This window comes from Aptenodytes patagonicus, chromosome 29 (genome assembly GCF_965638725.1).
Source record: "Aptenodytes patagonicus chromosome 29, bAptPat1.pri.cur, whole genome shotgun sequence".
NCBI lineage: Eukaryota > Metazoa > Chordata > Aves > Sphenisciformes > Spheniscidae > Aptenodytes > Aptenodytes patagonicus.
Window position 1 is genome coordinate 1,419,532 of NC_134977.1, and position 19,197 is coordinate 1,438,728.

General features: G+C 57.1%; 1 protein-coding gene and 2 non-coding genes across 3 annotated transcripts in view; all 3 read right to left on the reverse strand.

Annotated features, from left to right (window-relative positions):
- LOC143171648 (scavenger receptor cysteine-rich type 1 protein M130-like) overlaps positions 1 to 19,197 on the reverse strand; it is a 94,717-nt gene that overhangs the window by 6,659 nt on the left and 68,861 nt on the right. The window contains 3 exon segments of the mRNA XM_076360689.1: positions 103 to 417; positions 649 to 957; positions 2,251 to 2,574. Of these exon segments, the coding sequence (XP_076216804.1) occupies positions 103 to 417; positions 649 to 957; positions 2,251 to 2,574 (948 nt within the window).
- On the reverse strand, positions 11,801 to 11,872 carry TRNAA-CGC (transfer RNA alanine (anticodon CGC)). Its single transcript has one exon. It is a non-coding gene; the product is annotated as a tRNA-Ala (tRNA).
- TRNAF-GAA (transfer RNA phenylalanine (anticodon GAA)) lies at positions 13,063 to 13,135 on the reverse strand. The gene has a single exon. It is a non-coding gene; the product is annotated as a tRNA-Phe (tRNA).

Below are 19,197 nucleotides of genomic sequence, written 5' to 3' on the forward strand. Positions count from 1 at the left end.
AGGGAGAAATGCAGCCTGGCACTGCAATGGGGTCCCCTGCTTTGGATTTCTCTCTCATGCCAGGGGAAAATGAAGTTAATCCTGTGTTTTCCCAGCACTCACCTGAGCAAATGACAGCAGCGCTGTTCTCATGGGAGCATGGTGAGGCCCCCAAGGCAGTCACTGGGCACTGTCCCAGGTGAGCTTCTGTCCCATCACAGTGGAATGAGTCTTTCCAGACAGGGCCGGTTCCTCTCCCAAAATGCCCTCCTCTGGGAATGGACTCAGCAAACCCACAGTCGAGGTGACGACAGAGAACGTGGGCATCCAAGAGATCCCAGCGGGAGGCACAGAGAGAGCCCCAGGTCCCCAGCACATGGACCTCCACCCTCCCCTCACATGCCGTGCTGCCGTTCACCAGCCGGAACCCTGTGAACTCTGGGAAAGAGAAGGATGAGAGAGGGCGGACTTGTGCTCTCGCTCCCTCAGGAGCTAGAGGAGAGGCCAAATGGACGAGAGCCTGCCATCCTCCTCCTTCTGCATGATTTTAGGGCTGCAGACAACCACATCACCCCTGCTGTCCTCACACCTGGCACGGCACAGTCCCTACCCTGCTCCCCTGTCCCCAGCACACCCCCTGGCATTTAACACCCCAACAGGAGTCCTTACGTGTGCAGGTGACACCAGCGGCGTCCGTGTGGGTGCAGGGCTGGTCTCTGGGGGACCCCCTGGGGCAGAACGCGAGGAAGGATTCATTCCCCACACACTGCAGCTCTCTGTCCCACATGGGACCGACACCTTCTCCAAAGTGAGCTGCTCCGGGGACGGACAGGGCTGTGCCACACTGGAACTCCCTGCAGACCACGTCGGCGGCTTTGGGACCAAAGTCTGAGTCACAGACTGTTTTCCACTGGGTTCCATCATGGATCTCCACGCGTCCTGAGCAGGGACTGTTCCCTCCAACCAGCCGGACAAATCCTGGAGCAATCAAAGTCCCCAGAGAGTTCCCAGAGCCCTCTGTCCGTTACCTGACCGCATCCCACCTAATCTCCAAGGAGGCCACGGGCAAAGAGTCCCACAAGCACCCCAGCAGCTCCCAGTGGGTGCTGATGGCACAAACACATCAGGGACTGCCTGCCGCTCCTCAGACATCAGCACAGCACTCATGGGCTGGCTTTTCTTCCAAACCCACAGCCACAGATACTGCTTAGAGAAACTGCTGCTGTCCTGGAGACCCTGGGATGCCTGGCACGGGCCCTAGGCACTTGCAGCGCTTGGAGCACTTGAGCCCAGGGAGATTGGCCCAGGCACTGTTGGCTGCTGCAGCCTGCTCTGCCTGCCAAGCTCAGTGCCAGGCTGAGGAACCCCTGGGAGCTACCAGAAATGCACCTCATTCCCAGAGGGTACACACTCTATGAGTGTACCTGCGGTTGCTGTCTCCACCAGCCCCAAGCTCCAACACCCACCCGGGGAGGGGTCCTCAGCCAGGGCCAGAAGTACACGGCCAGGCATGCACAGCCCCAGCCAACAGCTGGGCAGAAGGCAGGAGAGTAGGCAGAGGAGCAGCCCTGGACTGACACAAGCTCCCAAGGCAAGGACAGGCACCAAGGAGAGCCAGAAAGTGCTAGCAAATCCCCTGTGGCACAGGGCAGACAGCGGCTGGGGCCGACAGGAGAGGCTGGGCAGCAGGTCAGCACTGCCTGCACAGGGTTGTTTCCCTGTGAGCTGGCTCTCATGGGGTGACCCTGGAAGAAGAACGGGGTGGCCACGCTACCCTGCTCTTCTGCCCAAGCCCAGTGCTCCTCCCCTGTGAGCAGCCCCTCTGCTTTGGGGGGACTCATGTCTGCCAGGGAACACAACCCAACAGTCCCTGGCCACCTTGGGCCCTTCCCTGGGGCTGTGGGTGGCCACGTGAGCTGCTCTCAGTGCCTCTGCCATGGGGGGACCTGGTCCTCCGTGCTGCCAGATAGCTCCTGCGTGAACAGAAGGAGAAAGTTGGGAACCAACAGAGACTGCGGGGCAGGGTGGGCATTCATCTTCCAGCCCCAGGCACCGATTGAGGGTGGGCTGAGCCACATCGGGGGTCAGGCAGGGACAGGTTCCCACTGGGCTTTCCTCAGGGACCGGGGAAACCAGGAATGAAAGTCCCAGCTCAGCAGTGTGACCGGCCACACTGGGCCCTCCTCTAGTACCCCCTTGTTTCCCTGAGGGCACAGCCAGGTCCCTTCCCCTATCCCGGCCACAAAGGTGAGGAATGGGCTGGTCCCTTACCTGAACACGTCACTCCAGCATCCCAGCTGTGATAACAGTTGTGTTGACCCCATCCATTGTGTGTACAGTCAGACAGGGCAGACTCGGTGCCACGACAGCCAACATTAGCCATCCAAATGGGGCCAGATCCTGGCCCAAAGTATCCATACTGAGGAACTTTAACAGCAGACCCACAGCCCAGCTGCTTACAAACCACTGCAGCATCGGTCATGTCCCAAAAGCTACTACACACGGTCCCCCACTGGCCCTGGTGTTTCACCTCCACTCTTCCAGCACAGCGTCCGCCACCATCCTCCAGCCTCACCACCGCAGCCCCTTCAAACATCAACACGGGACCCATCAGGAGGGCGCTGAGCCCCAAACTGCAGGTCTGGAGGTCCCCCCTGCCCAGGCTGAGTCACAGGCACTGGAGTGGGAGCCCTCCTCCTTCTGGGCTGTCCCTGGGGCAGTGTGGGGGTCCCTTTTCTCCCCATGGGCTGCAAAGAGCTGGGGGTGCCCAGCAGCAGACCTGCTGTGCCATTCACCACCCCACAGCCTGCAGCACCTCCTCCCACCTCAACAACCTCCTGCCCATGCCCACCCGCACACCGTGGCTGGCGCTGCACAGAGCACCGTCTCCTCACCATCCCAGAAACCCCTGTACAGCCCTGTGCCCTCAGGCCCACAGCTGCCTCTCCCACCCAGAGAGCCACAGGGAAGGGCAGAAGTTCAATTGACTTGAGTACCTTCTGCCCCTCATCTCAGTGGCACCTGCAAAGAAACCCGTTCTCAGAAGTATCCCGATGACCTCGCTGGTACTCACTGGCCCTGGGCTGTGGGACAAGGGAACCGGCACTTACCCCTGCACAGCTGCACCCAGAGGAGCAGCCACATCACCTGAGGGAACTGGAGTCCCTCTGTGCCCATCCTGAGCCTCCTGCCCTGCTGGCACAGCCCTGCTGCACCCCACTCCCTCTCACGGCTCCGGGGGACTTACAGGGACAACAACGGTGGGAGGGTAATATATCTCTGCAGATGCCGACCCAGCTGCAGGAGGAGCCAATCGAAGCAGCAGCACCTTTTTAGATACGATAAGGAGCTATCTCCCCTCCGACACAGCCCAGCCCTCCAATGAACTTCTCCAGTGCCGTTCATGACCATATATGAGGGATGGCTCCGCTTCGGGTGTCACGGTCACGGCGGTGGGGAATCATCACAGGACAGGGCTGTGGGGGGGGCGGGGAATGGATCTGTCACCCCTTGCATCTCGCTGTGGGGACCAGGGGCACTGAGCATCTCCTACGTTGGGCTCATCCAAGAGCCCAAGAGGCAAGTGACCAGCCATCCCCATGCTACAGGAACCACAGGGCTGGGACTGCACCAAGGTCTGTGTGAGGATGGGAAGGAAACAGCCCCTGCCCCTCCTACAGACCCTGCTGTGCTGGCAACAGCAGCTGGGAAAGGTCCTTGGCCTGGACAAGAGCTCCATCCCAGGAGTGCTGGCTTGCAAAGCCCCATGGTGGGTCCCTTGCAGGAGCTGGAGCTGGGACATGTCCCTGCCCTGGCAGCAGACATGCAGCCCAGAGGCTCAGACATGTCCCTGACTCTCAGCCTGTCACCAAGGGGCTGTTATTCCCCACAGGCAGATTGGGAGCTGGAGCCTGCAGGTGCACAAACCACAGCCCATGTGGCCTCGCAGCCCTCGCCATGCTCCCCCCGCAGCGCCCGTGCAGGAAGTCTGTGGTTTCCTCCTGGCACCGTGCCCTGGCACATCCCTGCGGTGCCCCTGAGCCACCCCCACCCCGACTGCTCCAGCTAGGGCTGCAGGGGCTGCTCCTTCAGCCTTGCAGACATGGGCCAGGCAGCTCCCATCCCCCGTCATGTCCTTCTGATGCACACGGCTGCTCTGCACTGAGCCCCACAGCCACGGGGTGCTATGCGTTATATGACCTCACACCCTTCTACTTCTGCTGCTGTGTGCTCATTAGTTACACTGTCACACATGCGGGTGTGCTGTGGGGACCATGGTTCTTCCAAAAAGCCATATTTGGATGGGGCCTAAATATTATTTTGATGACATCAGAAGCACCCACACAAGCCATATGCCTGATCTTTGCCTAAAAGCTACTCAGGCACCAGTGAAATCACAAATTCATGCACAAGCCATGTGCATACTCCTGGCCTATGCGCCACTCAGCCACAGGTGATGTCATAGCATCTAAACCTGCCATGTGTTTCTTCCTGTCCTCTCAGGTATTCAGGCACCAATGACCTCACAAACACCTACACAAACTATTGGTCTGCTCCTAGCCTATCCGCTACTCAGGCACCAGTGACACAACTCAACCTACACCACCCATGGGCCTGCTCCTGGCCTATCAGATAATAGGGCGGCAGTGACTTCACAAGCACCTACACAACCCATAGGCCTTGTCCTGGCCTATCAGCTAATCAGTCACAAATGACGTTGCAAACACCTACATGAGACAAGTTCTTACTCCTGGCCTACCAGCTTCTCAGGCCCCTGTGACCTCAAAATATCCAACACAAGACATGTTTCTCCTGGCCTACCAGCTACTCAGGCACCTATGACCTCACAAAGACATTCACAAGTAATATGCCAGCTCCTGGCCTATCATCTACTCAGGCACCAGTGACCTCAGAAGCGCCTACACAATCCATAGGCCTGTTCCTGGCCTATCACATATTCAACCCAGAGTAACCTCACAAGTAGGTATCTGTCCATTTGCCATGTACTTGCCATTGACGTACTCAGGCTCCAATGACCTCACAAGCACCTATACCTGGTCCTGGCCTATCAGCTACTCAGCCAAGAGTGACATCACAAGTACATGCCAAAGCTCTGTGTCTCCCTCTTGCCTATCAGCTACTCAGGCACCAGTGACCTGATCACCACATATCCACCTATTTGCTGTCTCCTCACCTATGAGGTACAAGGGAACAAGTGACCTCATCCAATCGCTTGCTCACTCCCCCCCCCAGGAGGATGGGGGAGACAACTGGAAGGGCAAAATGAGAGAAAAACTCATGGGTCAAGATAATGACACTTTAAGAAATGGTGAAAAATAAAAAAAGGAAGGAAACACGGGATGGAGAAGCAATCACTCACACCAGCAGAAAGATGCCCAGCCAGTCTCCAAGCAATGGCTACTTTGGAGAAACTCCCCTGCCAGTTTCAGTGCTGAACAAGACGCCATATGGCATGGAATATCTCTTTCGTCCGTTTGGGTCAGCTATCCTGACTTTGTCCCCTCCCAGGCTCTCGCCCATCCCCAGCCTCCTCACTGTGGGGTCAGAATGAGAAACAGAGAAGGCCTTGACATTATGCCAGCACTCATCAGCAATAGCTACAACATCAGTGCGTTATCAACACCAGCCACCAGCGCAAAGCACAGCACCGTAAGGGCTGCTATCAGGCAAATGTACTCCAGCCCAGCCAGACCCAGGACAATCTCCACCCCTTATTCCATACCATTTGCATCCTGCCCAGGTCCTGTAGTATTCAATGCATTGTCATCAGCCACCACCACCCCTTTCCCTGCCCTTTGGCATGACATAAACACCGTGTACTGGGTGTGGCTGGTGTGGCTCAGGTGGACCTGGGCAAGTCCCAGCCCACTCCTGACTTCTCCCTTCACTCAGTCATCTGGAGTTTTTTGAAACATGCGATCAGGTCTGGCCTTTTCCTTTTGTTTCTATTCACATTCAAACTAGAATTGTTCACTCCATTAGCTCTTATTAAAGAAGGTTTTATCCATTTCATACCTATGCTTTTGTGGCTATATTAATTTAACTTCCATAGCTTTATACTTGTTCATAGATATGTAAACGTATACACATATACACACATATAGAAGTCTATCTATAAAAATAACGTATCTATTCTTAAATAAATACATTTGTTAAAATAATTAGACACTCCCTTTTATAGGTGTATTTCTATATATGTATATATTGCATATAAATGTATATATTTGTATCTCTCAGCACTTCCTGGTCCAAGGGAGGCAGGCAGCCAATCACAGGGCTACCAGAGAACACGTCCGTATGACAGTATCTAGAAATGGCTGCCAGCCAATCACAGTGCAGGATGAAAACACATGGGGAATGAGGATGTCAGAAATGGCAGCTGCCCTTTATGTAATGACAGGCCCTTTGTGACGTGCCCCTGGGGACACCAGGACAGGCGGCCAGTCCTGCCAGCCAATCACGGGGCTGCCGGAGCGCTCGTAGGTATGACAGTGTCAAGAAATGGCCATTAGCCAATCACAGAGCAGTATGATCTTTAACAAAATGGCAGCTCACTGCCATGGAATGGCGGCACTGTGTCATAACATTGTGGCCAAACCAAAATGGCGGCCCCTGTGTTTGTAGGGGAAGGGCCTTCTGATGCACTTCCGGGTAAACCTGCCAGCCAATCACAGCAGAGCACATGACCGGTAGAGGAGAGCGACGTCCAGGGCAAATGGCCCCTGCAGCTGCTGGGAGGGGGCGGGACTTCCACCAGAAGCTGGTGGGTGGGGCACGTGTCGGGGCATGTCTCCCGTAGCAGTGGTGCTGGTGCTCCTGGCGTGTGCCAGGGCAGGGATCCCAACACGCGCGGGGGAGGCACGTGGGGAGGTACAAACACCCCAGCCAGAGCTGGGCCTCCAGAGCTGTGGAAGCCTCCAGTTTCCTCAGGTCTCCAGACCACGCGAGTGACTGTCTCGCAAAAGATATGGGAAATTAAACTGACATAAAACACTGGCCCTGTTTGAGCTCTCGGGGCAGTTTGTCTGAGCTTCGCCTCCTGGGGAACCTGCAGCTGTCCCAGCACCACCTGTGGTCACCGTCTGAAACCGTCACAAAAGGACCCCTCGCTCTGTGTGTGTGTGAGTGTCTACACATGCGCTAGCATGTTCAATATTTTACTCTCGTTCATGACATCCAGCCAAAGCGTGTCTTACTCTCATCTGTGTACGGGTGTGTGGAAGGAGAATGGCTGCTCCTTTAAGGGTATCTCGTCAAGGACCTGTTTCAATGAAGGAAGGGATAATAAAACAATGAGAAAAGGAGGAAGCCATAAACAAGAACTTACAGGGACACAAACCTGACCGGCAAATGGTAAGGGAGGCAGGGATGGGAACCAAAGCTGGTCAGTCACACAAACCGATGACGGCATGTGAGAGGGTGAGAGGGTTTATTCCAGCAAGTTTATCTGACCGGGGACCTGGTTAATTGGGAAACTCAGGGGAAAAAAAGGGACTCCAGAAGCAAAATACAATGAGACACAGCCTTGACAAAACAAATATGGAGTCCATACAAGGAAGGAACCTAGCCAGTCACAGTGATTGATGGGCCATCAAGGATCTACAGGCACCACTTCCAAGAGGATCAGCTGGACTTTTCAACTGATAATGTTGTGAATCAGAGGGACCCCAGTCTGAGAGGGGTGGGGGAATCGATAGATCTGTGCAAGGCCATGAGGGACATGCAAGGGAAGGGGCAAGAGGGAGGAACGTAGAAGGGGTTAGACAGAAAAGGGTATAAAAGAGGCCAGTTGCATGTCAAACATGGTCAGTCAGTGTGCTTGTCTGGCTGAGAAATGCGCCTGACCACCACAGTCTGTCGTGTCTTCTTATATCTTCTCATAAAACCTTGTCTTAACTGTCTCTCTGTAATCTCACTCTATCCTGTGTGTGTGCGTGTGCTGCAAGGACGAAGTGCCAGCTGCTGGTGAGACCTCTGTGTGTGTGTGTGTGTGTGAGGGGAATTTGGTGCCAGCTACTGGAGTCCGACCAAGGGTGTGGCTGTCCCTGGGCTGTGGTGTCAGCTAAGGGAGTGAGTGGGGTCTCGGTGCAGCTACTAGAGGCAAATGGGTGTCCCAGTGAAACTACTGGAGTGAGTGGAGTCCCAGTGCAGCTACTGGAGTGAGTGGGGTCCCTGGGCAGGTACTGAAGCAACTGGGGTCCCATAGCAACTGCTGGAGCATGTGATGTCTCCGTGCAGCTACTGGATTGAGTGGGGGTTCCCAGTGAGGAGACGGGAGGCTGGAGATCTACAGAGCAGGAGAGGCACCCCATGGGGCGAACGTGCAATGGCCTGCCTTGCTGCTTGCAGGGGCAAACCTGCGCTCCCAGAGAAGTGCTGGGGCCCCTGGAGCTGAGGGAGATGCCTGGTCCCTGTCCCCAGAGAGCATGGGCTATGACGATGCTGAAGAGGTGTCTCTGGCGCATCGCCCTGAGGACACAAAGGTTGCAATACCAGCGGACAGTGCACAACAGTCCCTGATGCCCAGAGCAGGAGAGCCCGTCCCTGCCGTGCAGCTGGGTGCAGCCGGGAGGGAGGAGAGGACTGTGCAGCTGGGAGAACCGTGAGCACCAGGGAACTGTTTCCCTTTTCCCACGGGCAGCAGAAACAGCTGGGCATGTCCTCTATTTGTATTATGCTGTTTTTACGCTGTGCCTCCATATTTGTTCTTAATAAAAGTCTTTGGGGGTTTGAGCCAGAGCTGGTGCTTGCCTGCCCAGGTGTCGGGGTGTCTCCCTGAGGCTGACTGGGGGGGAGCAGAGCACAAAGACATGGTGGAGGGCAAAGGGCACATCTCGGGACAGCAGGCTCAGGGTCAGGCTGTGGGGCTGCGAGAGCCCATGGTTCCAGGGTAATATTCCTGCTGATATTTCCATCCTGCCAGCAAAAGTTTCCAACAAAAATGGCTCTCTGCAAGGTCCCGTGATGCACCCCAGCAGGAGCGCCCATCTCCTCACCTCAGTGTTCCCCAGTCGCTCTTTCCCCCAGGCCCTGCCTGGGCCATGCTGGTCCAACAGCGTAGAGGCCACAATAGAGCTGTGTTGGGGTTGGCCCCACAGAAGTGAGCCCTAAGGTGGCCGTGGTGCCTTGAACACCCCAGCCAGCCACAGGGGGGATCACGGCCCACGGCTCATCTCCCACAGCGGTTAGGAGGCAGCTGTCCTCCCCACTGCCTCGGCACAGGGTACAGAGCCACTTGCTGGGGAACACGGGCCTGGGATTGCCCCTTCAATGACTCTGCCAGGACTCCAGTCTCCATGGGCTGTTCCTGCTGCCTTGGGGGTCCTTGCAGACCCCGAGAACTTCTATCACAGCCCCAGAGCTGCCTTCCTTCCCGGGCAGGGGCATTAAGGCCCCATGGCAGCCCTGGGACCCCGTCCTCTTGCTGCACTCCTGCCTCCACCCCTGCCTTCCTGCTGCCTCGCCAGGGGTGACAGTGTCAGTTTGTGTCGGGGCAGTACCTGTGTGCAGGTGCAGGGGGGATGGGAGCAGCGGCTGGTGGGGGGACCTTTCCCTCAGCGTTGTGGGAGGCAGATGAGGGAGAGGCCAGGGGGAGGGAGAAAGGATCCCTGTGAGACGTGGACTGGAACCCATAGCCGCCATCCAGCCCCTGGCCTGGAGAAGGGCCTGCCTGGGAGGGTGCTAACGTGGGCACATTTCCATGGCAGAGGGTATTTTGTGTCCCTCCCCTAATGCAGGCACTGCTGGGAGTTGAGCCAGGGTCCCTCTCCCTCGGCTGGGGCGTTCACCTGTCCCAGCTCCCATGGGCAGAGAAACCTTTCACACAGGAGCCGTGTGGGGAGAAGGGTTTGACACTTGGGCAGGAACCCGGGGCCCAAACTGCCCTCCCTGCTCCCACTGGTGGGTCTCTACAACTCTCCAGCTCTTCCCTGATGGACTTTGCTGCTGTAGGCTGGAAGGTGTGTTGGGTGTCCATGGCAGGGCTCCCTGCGGGGAGCAGTCAGTAGCACTGCAAAGAGCAGGATCTGGCCCTAGAGCAGAAGAGGGGAGGAGGCAGCTGTCACTAACCATGACAGCGTTGGCCCATTCCCTGCTGGGAGCTCCTCCACCCCTGGGGTGACCCCGTGGGGGTCTGGGGGGAGCCCAGGCTCACACACTCCTTTGCCCTGGTCTCTAGAGGTTTCCTGCTGGCAGCCCCTGGCCCTGGAGCCAGCCCCTCCCTCCCCAGCTCTGGGCCCACCTCTCCCTGTGGACATGCAGGGCTGGAGCCTGCCCTGGTGGGAGATTCCCAGGGGATGGAGGCTGTGTTTGCAGTGCCCATGTGTGTCACCCATCACCTTGGGGGTCTCACCCTAGGACTGCTCCTCTCCCATGGCCTTTCCACAGCCATGCTCTGCCCAGCGTGGGGCAGCAGTGCAGAGGGTTGGGCTCTCACCATCAGGCCCCTCAGGTGGGTTCTTGAGAGCTGCAGGAGCGAGCACAGATCTGGGACACAGTGATGATCCTGCACTGCTGCAGAGAACGGACCCAGCCTGCAGGGCCAGACTGTTCAGACCCCAAAATGCCAGGAAACGGGCTCTTTCTGCTCAGGTGTGCTGCCCCCTCAAACCCACCCCGGGCCTGTGGCTCATGTCCACCAGGAGGAGGAGAAGGAGAAGGAGGCAAACCTCTGGCAGGCGTCAGAATGAGGGAAAGATATTACACCTGTGGGAGGGCAGAGCTGGTGGGGAGGTGGCATGGGACAGACACTGGGCTCTTCTCTCCCGTCCCTGCCTGGGGTGGCTTGGGTCTGCAGGTCAGTGTCCATACTGGCGCCCACCATCCTGTGTTCAGAAGATATCCCCACCCCCCTTCTTCTTTGCTTCACTTTTATACCTTATTTCTCTGAATCTGGGCCCTGACTGTTCCCAGGGGCTGGGCACCCTGCAGTGAAACTTTGGGTCTCACACTCCATTTTGGTTGCAGAGGTTTTTGCCAGGGGAGCAGCCGAGGCACCATCTCCTTGCCCTCCCCACCTCTGCACGGCTGTGGACAGGCCTGTGTTTCCCTGATCCCACTGGCATGGGGTGGACAGAGCCACCAACCCCCCCCCAGGAACAAGAGGTGGGTGCCGGCCCCACCAGTCCCACCTCTGCAGGGCTGTGCCTGACCTCAGCGGCTCCAGGTTCCCTGAGCCGAAGCTCTGCTCAAGCCAGTGGTGATGGCAGAGGGAAAAGGACCTGGAGACAGGGTCAGGGTAAGAAATGTCATTCCTCCAGCTGGGAGTCCCCCAGGCCTGTCCAGGCTCGTCCAGCTCAGACACCCCTACCTGCTGGCACAGCTGGGTGCTTCCCACCTGGTATGGGATCTCCACCTGGAGACAGGACAATCTCAGACCCTGACCCCTGGAAAGCCACCAGGGCAGCGTGGCCCTGGTCCCAAAGGGCACCTGGGCTGGACCAGCACCCTCACACCACATCTCTCAGTGCAGCCAGAAAGGATTCATAGTGTGCTGCTGATGTCTATCCCCTCCCTGATACCTCTCCCTAGGCAGGCACTCTGCTGCCAAGCATTGTCCCCAGGCGGTGGGTGGGGTGGGTCTGTGGTGCAGGGCAGTGACCTGAGCTCAGGTCCAGCACAGCTGCCTGCCTCTCTTCTGAGAGGGGGCTCAAAAGAGGCACAGCACAGCCCTCCTCACCCCACAGCCAGGCCCTGGGAGGGCAGGGCAGGGCAGGCCCACAGTGCCTGGAGAGGACAGGACCAGTGCTCCAGCTCCAGCCGGTACCCGCCTGAGGCTGGGCAATCAGGGAAAAAACACCCTTGGAGATGCTGGGGATTGAACCCAGGACCTCCCACATGCGAAGCAGGCACTCTGCCACTGAGCTACATCCCCTTGGCGCCTGCCAGCAGGAGAGACACTCTCCTCCAGTGACATGTCTATGACAAGCACAGCCTGTTGTCCCCTGGGTGCCCAGGGACCCTCTGCAGAAAATAGTACTGGAATCCTCCTAAGATGGGGGAAGACAGTCCTACCTCGCCACTGGGGCCTGATCCTGGCACAGGGCTGCACTGCAGAGCACTGCCCCTTCAACGTCTCTGCAGGGCAATGGGGCAGGAGGAGGCTCTTGCTGCAGGCACTGCTCCCATGCTCTGACCCACTCTGGGGTTGATGGAGAGGAGAAAGCCCCTGAGCCTCCTCTGCCACCCAGGGCAACACTCACCCCTCTGTGCCACATCTGTCCCCGACTCCACAGCAGGAGCAGAGCAACAGGGTTAGGGAAATGCCCCCCTGGGGTGAGGTGCCCCCAGGCTCTGATGGCACCCCAGGGTGTGTGGTGGGGGGACATGAAATTTCACACGTCCTCATCCAGGTACCGGGCCTCCCCCTGCACCCCTCTTCCCACCAGCATCCCTGGAGGTGGGGTGAAGGGCAGGCTTCCATCTCCATGGGGCTGATGCCCAGAGAGGAGCACATATGCATTTCATCAATCATTGCAGCAGGGGGGCAGAGGGGGCCAAGAAACTCTGCTCAGGACAGTGTGTGACCGAACAACACTGACGCCCATGCACTACAGTGGACGATCCTCAGCATAGCTTTGTCAACTGTCCTGGGCACATCAGAGGTCTTGCTGCGACAGACCTCCAGAGGAAGGATGCTGCTGTTCAGGCCTCAGCTCCAGGGAGTGCCTCTCCCTGGGACTGGGGCGATGGTGGCCTCTGGTCTGGGAACTGAGGACCAGGTGAAGGAGGTGTGTGAGGTGGGGAGCAGCCTGTGCACCACTGAGAATGACAAAGAGGAGACAGACAGGATCTTTGCAGAGGTCCTGCAGAGGAGAGATCCCAACCCCTGTGGAGCAGGGAAGGAGGGGCAGCTGGGGACCACCCCAAAAGAGCACTGAATGGAGAGGCCTGCCCAGGGGGAGGCTGGGGACTTGTGGTGCTGGAGGAAGGCTCCTTCTAAGCTGCAGATCTGCAGCTACAGAGCAGGGACCGTACTCTGGCAAGAGGGGAAGGAACAAGCAGGGCTGGGGCAGGCTGGAAGGCGGCAGACGGGCTCTGCAATAATCTAAGGGAGAAAATCATTGCTGAAGCCCGGGGTTGAACCAGGGACCTTTAGATCTTCAGTCTAACGCTCTCCCAGCTGAGCTACTTCAGCCCTGCCCCAGCAGCCCTTGTCCCTGTGCCACCCATGCCAGGCCACAGGCTGACACGCACGAGGAGTGCTCCTCAGGCAGGTTCCCAGAGAAAAGCTGTGCCCAGCCCCAGGCAGAGGGGACCCGGCCCCTCCCTGCCTCCAAAGCCAGGTGGGCTCCAGGTTTGGGTAGATGCTAGCTTACACTGTACGGGCCAAGATGTGTGTGGGCCTTGTACAAACATGACAGTGGCGAAGGCAAGTGGACAGGCCAGACATGCGCAACTACAGAGGCTGAGGGTGGAAGAAGCATGGGGCCGGTGGAAGACCTTATCTCCTTCCCCATGGAAGGCCTGCCCCCACCCTTTTCTCCTTGCCTGAACTTCACTCCTTTGTTCCCAACTCTTCCGCCTCCTCCCCCCGAGCAGCGCAGGGGGATGGGGAATGGGGGTTGTGGTCAGCCCATAACAGTCCCTCTCTGCTGCTCCTTCCTTCTAACACTTTTCCATGGGATCCCTCCTACGGGCTACAGTCCTTCGATATAAACCTGCTCCAGCAGGGACTATCCTCAAGCAGCCATTCTTTCAGGAAATATCCGATGACTCCGGTGTTGGGTCCTCCACAGACTGCAGGGCTTACCTTCTCCACTGTGGTCTTCTCCACGGGCTGCAGGGAAATACCTTCTCCACTGTGGTCTCCTCCACGAGATGCAGGGGACCATCTGCTCTGGCACCTGGAGTACCTCCTCTCCCTCCTTCACCAACCTTGGTGCTTGCAGGGCTGTTTCTCACACTTTTTTCCCCTCGTTCCTCTCCCACTCTGGCAGTTGTGTCCTTTCTTAAATATGCTTTCACAGAGGTTCCACCAGCTTTGTTGATGGCTTCAGTTTTTGGCCAGCGGTGGGTGCATTTTGGAGCCGGCTGGAACCAGCTCTGTCTGGTATGGAGGCAGCCCCTGGCCTCTTCTCACAGAGGCCACCCCTGCAGCCCCCCCTGCTGCCAAAATCTGGACATGGACACCAATACACAGTGTAAATCTTTGCCTTGCTAAATGACGTCCCCTGCTCTTCCCTCATCCACAAATACAATTTACTCACTGGGGAGGAAGAGAGAGAACAGAGAAGGCCCTGAGGCTGTGCAAGCACGGTTCAGCAATAGCTACAACATTGGAGTGACATTTGATTTCTTCCAGTCTTCAGAGGACTGTATTGTGTGCACACCTGAACTGAGGCAAGAGGAATCCCACCAGCTGTGGGTTTGTGGCAGGCATGGGAGGGAGCTGAGTCCCTGTGACAGATGCACTCGACGCCATGACTAAACTAGTGGTAGTTTGATTCAGGCTCCAAAGAAGGTAAAGGCCTAGGTGAAACCGGGCCAAGAACCTCTCTAGTTCCGATCTGTTCTCTGGAAACCCACACAGGAACAGAGTGACATGGTGAGCATTGATGCACATGGGTTTGGAAACTGGAACAGCGACCATGCGATTAACACATGAATAGCAGGTGGTTCCTCCAAGACTCATTTATCAAGGAACAGAGAAAGTTGTGGGTACAAGGAGTCTCGTGCCTACCTTTTCCATTGCATGTAAATTGTCTACGAGCCAAGCACTTTATTCCATAAATGTGACAGCCTAAGTGAGCCTTCTTTGAGCTCTCCCTGCTAAGCAGCTGGCTGCGCGATGGTGATCTCCCCTGGAGCTGGGACACCTCTCAGGGTTAATCCTCAAGGTTGAGAGACCTCTAACCAGCTGCAGATCTTTGGTAAGTGACCAATATCGTGCATAACCTTGTATGATAGTGCACTAAGATTTTGTATTGGTAACTTTGATTTTGCATTGGTAGCTTTGAATCATTGTTATATCCTTTGTGCAGTAAGTAATAAGCTTGCTCCTCTCCCAGGAGTGGCGCAGGAGGGGGCTGCTTAGGGTAGGCGAGGTGTCAGGGTTATGCTTGTATCTGTTGAGAAGAGACTATGCTCTGTAAATTGCCTGTCTTCGGGAGCTGATGTTGCTGCTGCTCTTGTTACTGCTGTCCGGAGAGCTAGTACAACTGGCTAGCAGGCAGAGCTCAGCCCCTTTGAGATGCTGCCTGCCGGAGTCTTCCCACTCCTTTTTTCTTCTGTTTTCCTGGCCTGTCCTGACGTGAGAAACCTCCGCAAAAGGCATTTAATTCCAAGGACTCCACTCCATGGGGACCTCTCTGCCCTTGCCTCTGCACTCTTGCTCCCCTGCTTTCTTTCAGGAGATGCAGTGGAACCACCACGTCTGGCCCGTACAAGCAGCAGGTTGGGGGAAATAGGAGATTCCGGCAGTGCCAAGCAGCTCTGTGGGGTTGGGAGGAGGACACTTGGATGCGGCAAACACTGCTGCTGGCCGTGGTGTGTCCCTGGGCCATCTCTCATCGTCTCCACGCCCTAAGCCAGCTCTGGGGCTGGCCTCTTTGTTTTAATGCACTGGGGTGGCACTGGGAGCACTGGGGGGAGCCAGGGAACCAAACTGGGAGAACTGGGATGGCTCTGGCAGCACTGAGGGGAGTCTCGGCGCCGCATTGGGACCACTGCTGCAGCACTGGGAGCACTGGGATGACACTGGGAGCACTGGGGTTAGCCAGGGAGCGGTACTGGGAGCACTGGGGGAACCAGCTAGCTGAACTGGGAGCACTGGGCAGGGGCACTGGGATCACTGTTGGGAGTCTCAGAGCAGCTCTGGGAACACTGGGTGGAGCCAGGCAGCCGCACTGGGAGCACTGGGGTGCCACTGGGAGCACTGTGGGGAGCCAGGAAGCCGCACTGGGAGAACTGGGATGGCACTGGGAGCACTGGGGGTAGCCAGGGAGCGGCCCTGGGAGCAGTGGGGGGAGCCAGTGAACTGAACTGGAGCCCTGGTGGCGCACTAGGAGCACTGGGGGGAGACAGGTAGCAGCACTGGGAGCACTGGGGGGAATCTGGGAGCTGAACTGGGAGCACTGGGAAGGCACGGAGGGAGCCAGGGAACAGCACTGGAAGCACTGGGAGGGAACTGGGAGCACTGGGGCGGCACTGGGAGCCGCACTGGGAGCATTGGGATGGCACTGGGAGCACTGGGGGTAGGGAGGGAGCAGCACTGGGAGCAGTGGGGTTAGCCAGTGAGCCGAACTGGGAGCACTGGGGAGAGTCTGCGACCAGACTGAGAACACTGGGGTGGCACTGGGAGCACTGCGGGGAGCCAGGAAGCTGCACTGGGACGGCACTGGTAGCACAGGGGGGAGCCAGTGAGCAGCACTGGGGCGGGACTGGGAAGATGGGGGATAGTGAGGAAACCAAACTGTGAGCACTGGGAGGGAACTGGGAGCATTGGCATGGCACTGGGAGCACTGGGGGTAACCAGTGAGCCGAACTGAGAGCACTGGGGAGAGTCTGCATCCAGACTGGGAGCACTGGGATGGCACTGGGTGCACAGGGGAGGGCCAGTGAGCAGCACTGGGGGGAGACTGGGAAGACGGGGGAGAGTGAGGGAGCCAAACTGGTAGCACTGGGGCGGGACTAGGAGCACAGGGGGGAGCAAGGTCCTGGCACTGGGAGCACTGGCAGTAACCAGGGAGCAGCACTGCGAGCACTGGGATGGCAGTGGGAGCACTGAAGAGAACCAGGGAGCCGCACCGGGAGCACTGGGGCAGCACCAGGAGCACTGGGGTGAGTCTCAGAGCGACACTGGGACACTGGTACAGCACTGGGAGAACCAGAATGCTACTGGGAGCACTGGGGGTAGCCAGGGAGCAGTACTGGGAGCACTGGGGGGAGCCAGCGAGCCGACCGGGGACCACTGAGGCGGCACTAGGAGCACTGGGGTGCGACTAGGAGCACTGGGAGGAGCCAGGTACCCGCACTGGGAGGACTGGTATGGCACTGTGAGCACTGAGGGAGCCAGGTAGCAGCACTGGGAGCACTTGGGCGGCCACGGATCCTCACTGGGAGCACTGGGACGGCACTGGTGCACTGGGGGAGCCAGGGAGCAGCACTGGGAGCAATGAGATGGCACTGGGATCACTGGGATGGCACTGGGAGCACTGGGGAGCAGCAGGGAGCCGCACTGGGAGCACTGGAGCGCGACTGGGAACACTGGGGAGAGTGAGGGAGCCACACTGGGAGCACTGGGATGGCACTGGGTGCACTAGGGGGAGCCAGGAAGCACACTGGGAGCAGTGGGGCAGCACTGGGAGCACCGGGTGAGCCAGGGAGTGGCACTGGGGCGCTACTGAGAGCACTCGTGGGAGCCAGCAAGGCAAACTGGGGGCACTGGGATGGCACTGGGAAAGCTGGGGGGAGTCTTGGAGCCGCACCGGGAACACTGTGGGGAGTCTGGGAGCGCACTGGGAGCACTAGGGCAGCGCTGGGACCACAGCGGGAAGCCAGGAAGCCTCACTGGCAGTACTGGGGTGGCATTGGGAGCACTGGGTGAGCCACGGAGCGGCAGAGACAACTTTTTGTTCAATGGAAGAACATGCAGAGGATAAACATGCAGAGGCAGAAGAGGAGGAGGAGGAGGAGGAGGAGGAGGAAGATGAGCAGAAGGAGGAGGAGAAGGAAAAAGAGAAGGAGAATGACGAAGAGGAAGAAGACGGGGAGGAAAAGCTGGAGTAAGATGAAAAGGAGGAGAAAGAAGAACAAGACGGGGAGAAAGAGCGGTAGGAAGACCAGGATGAAGAACATGAGAAAAAACAAGAAGAAGAAGTGCAAGAAGAGGAGGAGTTTGAGGAGGAACCTAAGGAGGAAAAGAAGGAAGGACAAAAGTAGGAGGAGGAAGAAGAAGAACAGCAGGTAGTAGAGGAGGAAGAAGAGGAGGAAGAGGATGTACAGGAGGAGGAAGAAGAGCAGGAGGAGGAACAAGGGGATGAAGAACAGGAGAAGAGAAAGGAGGAGGATGAGGAGGAGGAATAACAGGAAGAAAGGAAGAGGGGGAAGAACAGGAGGCGGAGGAGGAGGAGGAGGAAAAACAGAAGAACAGGAGGAAAAGCAGGAGGAGGGAGAGGAAGAGAAAGAGAAGGAAGATAAGGAGGAGGAGAAAGCAGAAAAGAATAAGGGTGAAGAGGAAAAGGAGGAGGAGGAGGAAGAACAGGAGGAATTGAGCAAGGAGAAAGGAGAACAGGAGGAGGAAGAGGAAGAACAGGAGAAAGAAGAAAAGAAGGAGGAAGAACAGGAGGAGAAGGAGGAGGAAATACCGGAGAAGGAAAAAGGGGAGATGGAAGAGGAGGAGAAGAACAGCAGGAGGAGGAGGAAAATAAAAATCAGGAGAAGGAGCAGGAAAAGGAGGAAGAGCAGGAGGCGGAGGAGTAGGAAGAGGAAGTAGTACAAGAAAAGGAGGAGGAGGGGGAGAAGGAACAACAGGAGGAAAAACAGGGGAAGGAGGAATAAGAAGAGGAAGAAGAACAGGAGGAAGAACAGGAAGAGGAGGAACAGGAGGAGCAAGAGGAGGAACAAGACAAAAAAAGAAGAGGAGGAGGAGGAGGAGGAAGAAGAACAGGAGGAGTACGAGGAGGAAGAACAGGAGGAGGGAGAACAGGAAGAGGAGGACAAAGAATCAGAGGAGGAGCAGGAGGAAAAAGAAGAGGAGGAAGGGGAGGAAGAAAAATGGGAAGGAAGAACAGGAAAAGGAGGAGGAGGAAAAGGAGGAGGAGGACGAGGACGAGGACGAGGAGGACGAAACGCCTCCAGATTCACTCTAGACTGTCAGCACATCAAAATTAAGGAATGGAGCACCTGCCACACGCATTTATCCATGGGGATTCACAAAACCCAAGCCTACTGGTGAAGCCGTTACTCACAGGAGACGTTCCACATCGCTGCCATCGCTACTTTCGGGAACAGAGGGGACAGCTCTGGATGACAAAGGCTGTCAGGACACACTCCAGAAAGAGAAAATCGGTGCAAGAAGATCCCCGTCACCTAATCGCAAGGAAGTAATTCTAGCTCACTGAAGTGAGTACCAAAACCAAAATACACAGAACAGCACCCATCATCAAAACTGTTTCAGTGGTAGTTTTAACTGCTGCACTGCTGCAGGCAGACAAACTTACTGTCACTGTCACAGGACCCCAAAAGAAGTAATCATTA